Raw genomic sequence first — 12,601 nt, forward strand, 5'->3', positions numbered from 1 at the left:
TAATAGATACAAGGTACCTATACATTTCTGTATATAAATGGTGCACATTAAGCAGCCGATCGATTTTAAGCGCTTGAAAACGCGAGATGGACAGCACTGCCTTTATGTAAGGGGGTGTGCACACCACGGTGTTTACGTTTCCGTATGCTTTCAATTGTTTCCAATGGAAGCGCTGCGCTTCTCAAAAACGGCAGCAGCTGGCGGGTTTATTCCATAATGAGTGCCGGTGCATGCCGTTTTTTTCCATGCTCAGTGCCCAACTTTGGTAGAAACGCTCAGCTTGTCAATGTCACTTTTCACTTGACTGTCCAATTACAGTGGAGGAGGGGTGGGACACTGGCAAGAGCCAAAAGTTGGCATCCACCTGGTGTTTTAGCCGCACTTAAACGCTTTGGTGTACATGCCCCCTAAGTGACTTGAGACAAAGGCAGTGTGCTGCGCTTTTTTATATTGCTGGCAACCACAGAGGCAGTGTCAACACAACGAAAGGTCCGCCTCTCTCCTTATTCGATTGGACAATGGAAAAATGCAAATGACGTCTCACTTAACACTGAGAGCGCTTCTGCAAAAACGCAAGGAGTTCGGCGTGGATAAACAGAGCACACGCTCACTTCCCATAGACAAGCATTTAAAAAATACCTGCCGCTGCCATAAATGCGTTCTGTGTGATCCGCCCCTAGCGTGAAGCGAACTTGAAGCGAATAGCGTGTTTCCACAGCAATCACGCCAGCCGTTAAAGGGACCTTCCTTTTTTTTTTTGAAAATATGCTCATTTTCCAGCTCCCCTAGGGTTAAAATTTGATTCTTACCGTTTTGAACTCCATTCAGCTGATCTCCGGGTCTGGCGCTAGCACTTTTAGCATAGCTTAGCACAATCCATTAAATCTGATTAGACCATTAGCATTAGGCTAAGAAAAGAGTATCAATTTTTTTTCTATTTAAAACTTGACTCTCCTGTAGTTACATCATGTACTGAGACCGACAGAAAATTAAAAGCTGCGATTTTTTTAAGCAGATAGTGCCCGAAAATAGTAGCCTGGTCCAACCAGACTCTCGTACATTCATTTCATTTGTACAGAGAGTCTGGCCACGCTCCATTGCAAAGCATTACTTCCGTTAAGGAGGGTCCATTGTTGAAGTTTAAAACTATTGGATCTGCCCAGAGTCACTCAAGATCTGCCAAAGCCAATCGCTAACGTGTGGTCGTGATGTATATCATGCACCGAAACCGGACGGAAACAACAAGTCAGAATAATCAGACAAACAAAACTTAGCAAACCTGGTTCTTGCTCCAGCTTTAACTTCTGTATATTCTGCAGTTTTGCAACAACGGACCAAATAGCTTTTCTCACGTCTTTCTCCGCTGCCATTACTGAACTACATCTCAAACTAACGCACGACCTCAACGTTATCGTTCTTAGCCACCCCCATCTGTTCGCTGATTGGTCCTGCAGATTTTTGCAGGAGAAAACAAAACTCTATAGAGCCATCCCAGACCTACTGCTGAAGCGAAATGAAAATTAAGTGGAAGCACGTAGGAGGGCGGCGCCAGGCTACGAAAATAGTCCCCTGCCATTGAAAGTAACCAAGGGGACTAGATTCAGGCAGTGCGTAATATCACTACGCCTGCTACAGTCATGTTACATCAGCAAATTCCTTGATTATTACGCCAGTTTGAGAGTATAGTCCTAGCCATACATGCCTAGAAAATCTAAACTTTTAATTTTCCGTCGGTCTCAGTACACGATGTCACTACAGTAGAGTCAAGCTTTAAATCGATATTTTTGAGCGCGATGCTAATGGTCTAATCAGACTCAATGGATTGTGCTAAGCTATGCCCGGAGATCGGCTGAATGGATTCCAAAACAGTAAGAATCAAATGTTTAACTGTAGGGGAGCTGGAAAATGAGCATATTTTCAAAAATAGTGGAATGTCCCTTTAGGTGTCATTCAAATCGCCCCACGTGGGTTCAAGTCTATTTACGTCTTTGCATTGACTTTGTATGTAATCTACTACGCAAAGACGCGTTAAACGCAAATAGCACGTGTTTTAGCAGGAATTGTGACATTTTTAAATGGTACTAAATTTAACAAGTGTACAAATGTCAAATATATTTGTATGTGGACATTTTAACATGAATGCATCCAAACTAGGGATGCACCGAATCCAGGATTCAGATTCGGATTCGGCCGAATACTGGGCTTTTTGACGGGGTTCGGGTTCGGCCGAATCCTATAATTTTTTTCCACCGAACCGAATCCTAGGCTTGCGCTACGCTGCTCGACGTCACGCGGCCGTTGATTACACACATCGGGTGCTGACGTGGAGATGAGCTTTTTCTTTCGGTGAGCTTTAGGGGCTGGACACACCAAAACTTTTAAACACGGCTGAAAACGCCTTGAGGACACCAAATGCCAGCTGTTTTTCAGCCGAGCGCTTGGTAGCTGTGATGCTTCAGCTGTGAGCCGGTTGGTTGCTGTGGTAATGTCCCGCCCCTCCTCCATTGTAATTGGACGGCCGTGTGAAAACTGACATTGACGAGCGGAGCTTCTCACTCAAAGTTAAATATAGTTTTCAGTGCGGAGCTGCTTGCTTATTGGAAAAACGAGCGTGTCGCAACGCATCGCTTTCATTATGCATAGGCTTATGGTAATTGTCAAAATAGTTTTCCAACTTGTCATCCTGGCATAATGTACAGTTAAAATTAAATAAAATGAAAAATACACTGCTGTGGACGTTGTATAATTCATTAATGTGTTTTACTGTGTTAATGGAATAAGGATGCGAGTAGGATTCGGTATTCGGTTTCGGATTCGGCCGAATCTTAAACGGTGGATTCGGGATTCGGCCGAACCTAAAAAATCTGGATTCGGTGCATCCCTAATCCAAACGTTGAGTTTTCATTCTCAATAGAGATTGTCATAAAGTTTTCCTCTTTAAAAGTGATAGGATATCTTTAACAAATCCATATATTTTCCATTTATCAATCTTACCCATCCAGAACCAGCGCTGAAAATGTGTCACATAAAAGATATTCGGCCACTTACAGTAGATCAGGAGCTTCTTTAGTCATCTGTAAATTAAGCAGAATAGTTACTCTTACCTGCTTATCCTCTCGTGTCTCTCTCAAACCCTCATACTCACGCTAGGCCTTCCTTCGCTCTCTCCACGAGTACAGCTACAAAAACATTTTCCTCTCTCCTCTCTCTGAAACAAACTGTCGCCTGGTCCGGTCGACCGACGTTCTGTCTGACAGTTATGTAATGGCCAGAGCGCTCGAGGCCTTTCAGTTTCTAATCTTCATACAAAACAACATTCACCAGAACATCTGCACTCACCTCAGACTCAGTGACGCACTAAACTCCATTGAACAAGACTTTATTTCAAAACTGAATGCTTTTTTATTTGTCAAAATAGTTCAACAATCTGGACTTCTATCTTTACAGGTTTTCCAAAGTCACATGCCCTACTCTGTATTTATTTAATGGTTTGTACGTGTACTGTTTACTTACAATATAAAAATACAGGAAAGTCACTAACATGACATATAAAATCAAACATCTCCTTTATTTCTCCAAATCAAATACTTAAGGCCACAAAATACCCCATACTCTTAACTTATTTTACTGATGTCTGCTCTCACTACAGTATTTAATAACATAATAACTCTCAAAACCGTTTACAAAAGCACAAGCACAAAAGGAAATGTGAGCAAGTAAAGTCGAGCATGAAAGGAATGTACTGTAGATCTGCTAACACACACACACTTGCGTGCACAAACACTCGCACAAACACACACACACACTAAGTTCTAGAGAGTCTATCTACTCTCTCTCTCTTTCTCTCTCTTGAACTGGCAGATCTTGGCCCCTCCCACTCTCTCTCAGTAATCTTTCTGTCCCACTCCACTCATCTGTCCTCATCTCCATCTAACACTGGATCTGTTGAACACACACATAGGGTAAAGCACATCACATCACATCATTCTGTGTAGCACTTCTGCTGACACTCTGCAGTGAGGTGAAGATAGACTTACCACGGTCAACTGTCTTAATATCGCCTGGAACCAAAACCTCCACCACCGGATCCATATCCACCTGTGAAACATATAACAGTACAAAACACAGCGTCTTAAGCAGGGAGTAATAGTGATATATAACATGTACGCAAACAATCCACACAGTCAAAAGCACAGCATTTATTTGACTCCTACATGTACACAGATGTTCCACGCATGTGCATTGCAACAACAAAAACATTTTCCTGTATGCGCGATTACAGAAATCCAGCGGTGTGTATGCATACTATTCTGATGACCAAATATGCGTTAAGTGCACAATACGTGTTCCCTCGTGTATGTGTAAAAACGAAACTATAGACTGTTTCAACAGTAACAACATAAACACGCGGCTTTCGTGGTCATCACGTAACTTCCGGTAAACTCTGTGAAGAATAAATAACAACAAAGTCATTTTAAAGTAGTTTATTTACCATATTTTTTGGTCTATAAGCCGCGTTTTTCTTCATAACTTGGCTGGTGCTGCGTCTTACAGTCAGGTGCGCCTTGTAAGTCAGTATGAATTAATTTTTACATTTATTAGGCAAGAGACAGATTACCGTCTACAGCCGCGAGAGTCCGCCATTTGCTGCTTCTGTATTTATGTAATTCAATTGATTCAGTAATGTGGAATGACGAGAATGCGAACTTCACGTTAGTTGGCTTGTTAATTAGACTATTCAACCTTCCAGGTAAGTTCTGTATGCTATGGTTTATCGTTTAAATAACTGATAATATTACTTTAACGTCCAGACATCTATTCAGCCTGCTGTTCTGCCTGCTACTGTTTAGTTGAATAACTTGCATTCCAGAATAAATGTCTGTTCTTCGGCTTGGATTTTGTGAAATAATTTTCTAAATAACACGACATATAGTCCACTGTGACTTATATATGTTATTTTGTCTTAATGGCGCATTTTTGAATGATGCGGCTTATACTCCGGTGCTGTTTATAGTCCGGAAAGTACCGTATATAACAAGAAAAATAAACTAGATATTAAAGTTTGAAGACAAACTTTATGTTGGCTTGACAAAGCCTAGCCTGAATGTTTAAAACAGATTGAGAGAAATTTAAAACAAGTTTAGTTTAGTATTATAACTTTCCGTAAACATGATACCAAAAGTTACCATGTTAGCATGTTTAGCACTAAGTTAGCATGATGCTAACATGAATTAGCATGAAGCTAGCATGATGATAACATGAATTAGCATGAAGCTAACATGATGCTAACATGAATTAGCATGAAGCTAACATGAATTAGCATGAAGCTAACATGATGCTAACATGAATTAACATGAAGCTAACATGATGCTAACATGAATTAACATGAAGTTAGCATGATGCTAACATGAATTAGCATGAAGCTAGCATGATGCTAACATGAATTAGCATGAAGCTAGCATGATGCTAACATGAATTAGCATGAAGCTAGCATAATGCTAACATGAATTAGCATGAAGCTAGCATGACTTAGCATGAAGCTAGCATGATGCTAACATGAATTAGCATGAAGCTAACATGAATTAGCATGAAGCTAGCATGATGCTAACATGAATTAGCATGAAGCTAGCATGATGCTAACATGAATTACAATGAAGCTAGCATGATGTTAACATGAATTAGCATGAAGCTAGCATGATGTTAACATGAATTAGTATGAAGCTAGCATGATGCTAACATGAATTAGCATGAAGCTAGCATGATGCTAACATGAATAAGCATGAAGCTAGCATGATGTTAACATGAATTAGCATGAAGCTAGCATGATGCTAGCATGATTAGCATGAAGCTAGCATGATGCTATTATGAATAAACATGAAGCTAGCATGATGCTAACATGAATTAGCATGAAGCTAGCACGATGCTAACATGAATTAGCATGAAGCTAGCACGATGCTAACATGAATTAGCATGAAGCTAGCACGATGCTAACATGAATTAGCATGAAGCTAGCACGATGCTAACATGAATTAGCATGAAGCTAGCACGATGCTAACATGAATTAGCATGAAGCTAGCACGATGCTAACATGAATTAGCATGAAGCTAGCACGACGCTAACATGAATTAGCATGAAGCTAGCACGACGCTTACATGAATTAGCATGAAGCTAGCACGACGTTAACATGAATTAGCATGAAGCTAGCACGACGTTAACATGAATTAGCATGAAGCTAGCATGATGCTAACATGAATTAGCATGGAGCTAGCATAAGGCTAACATGACCAAAAGACCCAACCCCCATGTCTCTATGATGTTCGGATCCAGAGATATAAGGCTTTGTTTATTATGTTGCTAGGGTGCTCATATTTGGTTGTTAGGGGCGTGGCTTCATACCTCAATAAGAATCCAAAGAGACTGATTGGATGTCTGAGTAAAATAAGCCCACCCCCATGTCTCTGTGACACTGTGATGCAAAGATATCCATCTGGGCATTTTATAATGGCAGTCTATGGAAGATGTTGCTAGGGTGCACAAAATGGTTGCTAGGGGCGTGGCTTAATAGCTCTGGGGTGATCCTAAGAGACTGATTGGATGACTGAGTAAAATGAGCCCACCCCATGTCTCTACGACACTCTAAAGTGAAGATATTCCATCTGGGACGCTTTTATTCCCTTATATGGGCATGTTCCCTGCCCCATTATAAGTCAATGGGGAAATTTGGGTGGCCCTTACGCCCCAGGGGTGAAACTTACACCCCAATGTGACGCATGTTCTTACAGAGCCTGCCAGCCTCTTCAAATGTGGTAACCCAGAAGTTTCTTCAAATTTCTCGCTCGCAGCTATGACCCGTCAAAGTTTGTCGCAATGTTAAGTCAATGGAAAATTTGGGGTGTTTGAGCGCCCCGTTTAGGAATTCGGTAGGTCCCATCAGTTAGAAAAGATATAGCATAAATCTACGTACCAGTCTTAAAAGTTTTGTAAAATTTTGTGGGTGTAGCTTGAAAGCTCTAGGAGGAGTTACAGTTAGAAAAAGTGTGGACCAGAAGAATAATAATAATAATAATAACTAGATAGGTACATTTCCTGAAGAAAATGTGAGTGGTGCTTGCCGTGGCATGTTTCAAGGGACAATTTATGATTATACTCCAAGCCAAAAGTCAAACGATCCAACCCCCGTGTCTCTACGATGTTCTGATGCGGAGATATAAGGCTTTGTTTACTCTGTTGCTAGGGTACTGTATATGGTTGCTAGGGAAAAAATTGGCATCCACTAGTGATTACACTTCCAGTCACGAGTCAAACGGTCCAACCCCCATGTCTCTACGATGTTCTGATGCAGAGATATAAGGCTTTGTTTACTCTGTTGCTAGGGTACTGTATTTGGTTGCTAGGGAAAAAAATGGCATCCACTAGTGATTACCCTTTGAGTCACGAGTCAAACGGTCCAAACCCCGTGTCTCTACGATGTTCTGATGCGGAGATATAAGGCTTTGTTTACTCTGTTGCTAGGGTACTGTATTTGGTTGCTAGGGGAAACAATGGCATCCACTAGTGATTACCCTCCGAGTCACGAGTCAAACGGTCCAAACCCCGTGTCTCTACGATGTTCTGATGCGGAGATATAAGGCTTTGTTTACTCTGTTGCTAGGGTACTGTATTTGGTTGCTAGGGAAAAAAATGGCATCCACTAGTGATTACCCTCCGAGTCACGAGTCAAACGGTCCAAACCCCGTGTCTCTACGATGTTCTGATGCGGAGATATAAGGCTTTGTTTACTCTGTTGCTAGGGTACTGTATTTGGTTGCTAGGGAAAAAAATGGCATCCACTAGTGATTACCCTCCGAGTCACGAGTCAAACGGTCCAACCCCCGTGTCTCTACGATGTTCTGATGCGGAGATATAAGGCTTTGTTTACTCTGTTGCTAGGGTACTGTATTTGGTTGCTAGGGAAAAAAATTGCATCCACTAGTGATTACCCTCCGAGTCATGAGTCAAACGGTCCAACCCCCGTGTCTCTACGATGTTCTGATGTGGAGATATAAGGCTTTGTTTACTCTGTTGCTAAGGTACTGTATTTGGTTGCTAGGGGCGTGGCTTGGGAGTGGCCAATGATGTGCCCAGTGATTACACTCCGAGTCACAAGTAAAACGGTCCAACCCCCGTGTCTCTACGATGTTCTGATGCGGAGATATAAGGCTTTGTTTACTCTGTTGCTAGGGTACTGTATTTGGTTGCTAGGGGCGTGGCTTGGGAGTGGCCAATTATGTGCCCAGTGATTACACTCCGAGTCACAAGTAAAACGGTCCAAACCCCGTGTCTCTACGATGTTCTGATGCGGAGATATAAGGCTTTGTTTATTCGGTTGCTAGGGTGCTCAAATTTGGTTGCTAGGGGCGTGGCTTGGGAGTGGCCAATGATGTGCCCAATTGTTACACCCCTAGTCACAAGTAAAACGGTCCAACCCCCGTGTCTCTACGATGTTCTGATGCCGAGATATAACTGTTTGTATTTTATGTTGCTAGGGTGCTCAAAAGTGGTTGCTAGGGGCGTGGCTTAGTAAGTCTGTAAGGATCCTGAGAGACTGATTGGATGCCTGAGTAAAATGAGCCCACCCCCATGTCTCTATGACACTGTGGTGCAAAGATATCCATCCGGGCATTTTATAATGGCAGTCTATGGTATAGGTTGCTAGGGTGCCCAAAATGGTTGCTATGGTAACCTTACACCCCATTGTGGGGGACGTCCTGACAGAGTCTAGCACCCTCTTCAAATTTAGTAACCCACATGTTTCTATGAAATCCTGGCTCGGACCTATGACCCGTCAAAATTTTTGCAATGTAAGTCTATGGGATTTTGCCCCATTGACTTTTCATTGGGGCACTTTTGGGCACCTCTTACACCCCAGGGGTACAACTTACACCCCATTGTGATCCATGTTCTTACAGAGCCTACCACCCTCTTCAAATGTTGTAACCCACATGTTTCTACAAAATCCTCGAGCGGAGCTATGACTCGTCAAAGTTGGGCGCAATGTTAAGTCAATGGGATTTTTTGGGTGGTTTTTCGCCCCCCTTTCGGAAATCCTGCACCCGATCGCTTATAAAAGTCATAGCACACCTCTCCTCAATAAGCCGGTCGATTTGAGCCCTAATTTATGGGTCTACGACAAAGCGTGCGGGACGAGTTACGCGCCGAAAAAGTGTCCAGAAAAAGAAGAATAATAACTAGATAGGTACATTTCCTGAAGAAAATGTGAAGTGGTGCTTGCCGTGGCAAATTTCGGGGGACAATATATGATTATACTCCAAGCCAAAAGTAAAACAATTCAACCCACATGTCTCTACGATTTTCTGATGCGAAGATATAAGGCTTTGTTTATTCGGTTGCTAGGGTACTGTATTTGGTTGCTAGGGAGAAAATTGGCATCCACTAGTGATTACACTCCGAGTCACGAGTCAAACAGTCAAACCCCCGTGTCTCTACGATGTTCTGATGCGGAGATAAAAGGCTTTGTTTACTCTGTTGCTAGGGTACTGTATTTGGTTGCTAGGGAAAAAATTGGCATCCACTAGTGATTACACTCCGAGTCACGAGTCAAACGATCCAACCCCCGTGTCTCTACGATGTTCTGATGCGGAGATATAAGGCTTTGTTTACTCTGTTGCTAGGGTACTGTATTTGGTTGCTAGGGAAAAAAATGGCATCCACTAGTGATTACCCTCCGAGTCACGAGTCAAACGGTCCAAACCCCGTGTCTCTACGATGTTCTGATGCGGAGATATAAGGCTTTGTTTACTCTGTTGCTAGGGTACTGTATTTGGTTGCTAGGGAAAAAATGGCATCCACTAGTGATTACCCTCCGAATCACGAGTCAAACGGTCCAAACCCCGTGTCTTTACGATGTTCTGATGCGGAGATATAAGGCTTTGTTTACTCTGTTGCTAGGGTACTGTATTTGGTTGCTAGGGAAAAAAATGGCATCCACTAGTGATTACCCTCCGAGTCACGAGTCAAACGGTCCAAACCCCGTGTCTCTACGATGTTCTGATGCGGAGATATAAGGTTTTGTTTACTCTGTTGCTAGGGTACTGTATTTGGTTGCTAGGGAAAAAAATAGCATCCACTAGTGATTACCCTCCGAGTCATGAGTCAAACGGTCCAACCCCCGTGTCTCTACGATGTTCTGATGCGGAGATATAAGGCTTTGTTTACTCTGTTGCTAGGGTACTGTATTTGGTTGCTAGGGAAAAAAATGGGATCCACTAGTGATTACCCTCCGAGTCACGAGTCAAACGGTCCAAACCCCATGTCTCTACGATGTTCTGATGCGGAGATATAAGGCTTTGTTTACTCTGTTGCTAGGGTACTGTATTTGGTTGCTAGGGAAAAAAATGGGATCCACTAGTGATTACCCTCCGAGTCACAAGTCAAACGGTCCAAACCCCATGTCTCTACGATGTTCTGATGCGGAGATATAAGGCTTTGTTTACTCTGTTGCTAGGGTACTGTATTTGGTTGCTAGGGAAAAAAATTGCATCCACTAGTGATTACCCTCCGAGTCATGAGTCAAACGGTCCAACCCCCATGTCTCTACGATGTTCTGATGCGGAGATATAAGGCTTTGTTTACTCTGTTGCTAGGGTACTGTATTTGGTTGCTAGGGGCGTGGCTTGGGAGTGGCCAATGATGAGCCCAGTGATTACACTCCGAGTCACAAGTAAAACGGTCCAACCCCCGTGTCTCTACGATGTTCTTATGCGGAGATATAAGGCTTTGTTTACTCTGTTGCTAGGGCACTGTATTTGGTTGCTAGGGGCGTGGCTTGGGAGTGGCCAATGAAGTGCCCAGTGATTACACTCCGAGTCACAAGTAAAACGGTCCAACCCCCGTGTCTCTACGATGTTCTGATGCGGAGATATAAGGCTTTGTTTACTCTGTTGCTAGGGTACTGTATTTGGTTGCTAGGGGCGTGGCTTGGGAGTGGCCAATGATGTGCCCAGTGATTACACTCCAAGTCACAAGTAAAACGGTCCAAACCCCGTGTCTCTACGATGTTCTGATGCGGAGATATAAGGCTTTGTTTATTCGGTTGCTAGGGTGCTCAAATTTGGTTGCTAGGGGCGTGGCTTGGGAGTGGCCAATGATGTGCCCAATTGTTACACCCCTAGTCACAAGTAAAACGGTTTAACCCCCGTGTCTCTACGATGTTCTGATGCCGAGATATAACTGTTTGTATTTTATGTTGCCAGGGTGCTCAAAAGTGGTTGCTAGGGGCGTGGCTTAGCAACTCTGTAAGGATCCTGAGCGACTGATTGGATGCCTGAGTAAAATGAGCCCACCCCACTGATCTATATAAATGACTGGATTGCGCATGACGTCACACTTGTGAAGCCACCGCGCCGCCATGTTGGTATACCCAAACGTTCTATTAAATCAATGGACGTTATCAGATTTTAATGATAAAACATCACTTTACTCGTCTTCGTTTTTATATGTGAACTTACCCTGTACATTATTACAACACAAACGTCCAAAGCATGTAAATAGTTATTTACTGAAAGTTGTACATTTTGCGTTTTAATCAGTTATTATAAATTCATCTTTATTACAGTATCAGATCAGCAGACAGACCGCAGCATATTTAGTATTAATGACAATAAACGTGCTCATTCTGAAATCTATATAAATAATCATGCTTTGTACCGTATGTTCATGCAATAATTTGCTAGTTTTGTAATTATGTTATCTAAACTTATTTAAAGAAATAACGCTGACCGTCACAGTGTAGCTGAATGTCAAAAAAACTTTATTTATACCCGTGTCATTAACAAATGCAACAGACACACTCACCTTAACGGTTTTTTATAAATCCATTATCCTGCCCGATTAAAACATAAACATTGCAAATAACACCAGAATTAACAAATAATTAACGTAGACATATCCTAAAAATTAACCTTGTGTAACTGATACGCTGTAAAGGGGGTAAATTTTAATCATGATTTTGAATGGAAGTCAATGGCGCTCTCTGCCGGTTGGGTATACCAAGATGGCGGCTCGAACTCTGCGCTGGCTTCACGTCACGCAGTTACGTCAAGCGTTCTATGCGCAATCCAGTCATTTATATAGATCAGTGGCCCACCCCCATGTCTCTATGACACTGTGGTGCAAAGATATCCATCTGGGCATTTTATAATGGCAGTCTATGGGATAGGTTGCTAGGGTGCTCAAAAGTGGTTGCTAGGGGCGTGGCTTAATAGCTCTGAGATGATCCTGAGAGACTGATTGGATGCCCGAGTAAAATGAGCCCACCCACTTATCTCTACGACACTGTAAACCAAAGATATCCCATCTGGAACTGTTTTATTCCCTTATATGGGCATGTTTCCTGCCCCATTATAAGTCAATGGGAATTTTCGGGTGCCTCTTATACCCCAGGGGTACAACTTACACCCCAATGTGATGTATGTTCTTACAGAGCCTACCACCCTCTTCAAATTTAGTAACCCACATGTTTCTAAGGAATCCTCACTCGTACCTATGACCCGTCAAAATTTTTGCAATGTTAAGTCTATGGGATTTTGCCCCATTGACTTTT

General features: G+C 42.5%; 1 protein-coding gene across 2 annotated transcripts in view; it reads right to left on the reverse strand.

The window, feature by feature from the left end:
- Positions 1–2,174: 2,174 nt before the first annotated feature.
- Positions 2,175–12,601, reverse strand: part of hnrnpa3 (heterogeneous nuclear ribonucleoprotein A3) — a 29,149-nt gene continuing 18,722 nt past the window's right edge. The window contains exons 10-11 of one of the 2 annotated variants that reach the window (XM_065293197.2): positions 4,038–4,098; positions 2,175–3,074 (exon numbers count right to left, since the gene is read on the reverse strand). In XM_065293197.2, coding sequence (XP_065149269.1) covers positions 4,052–4,098 — 47 coding nt within the window. In that variant the 3' untranslated portion in view covers positions 2,175–3,074; positions 4,038–4,051. Of the gene's footprint in view, positions 3,075–3,363; positions 3,943–4,037; positions 4,099–12,601 lie in introns of those variants that run through there. The other variant, XM_065293196.1, reaches the window with a different exon arrangement.

Source organism: Paramisgurnus dabryanus, chromosome 15 (assembly GCF_030506205.2).
Source record: "Paramisgurnus dabryanus chromosome 15, PD_genome_1.1, whole genome shotgun sequence".
NCBI classification, from domain to species: Eukaryota; Metazoa; Chordata; class Actinopteri; order Cypriniformes; family Cobitidae; genus Paramisgurnus; species Paramisgurnus dabryanus.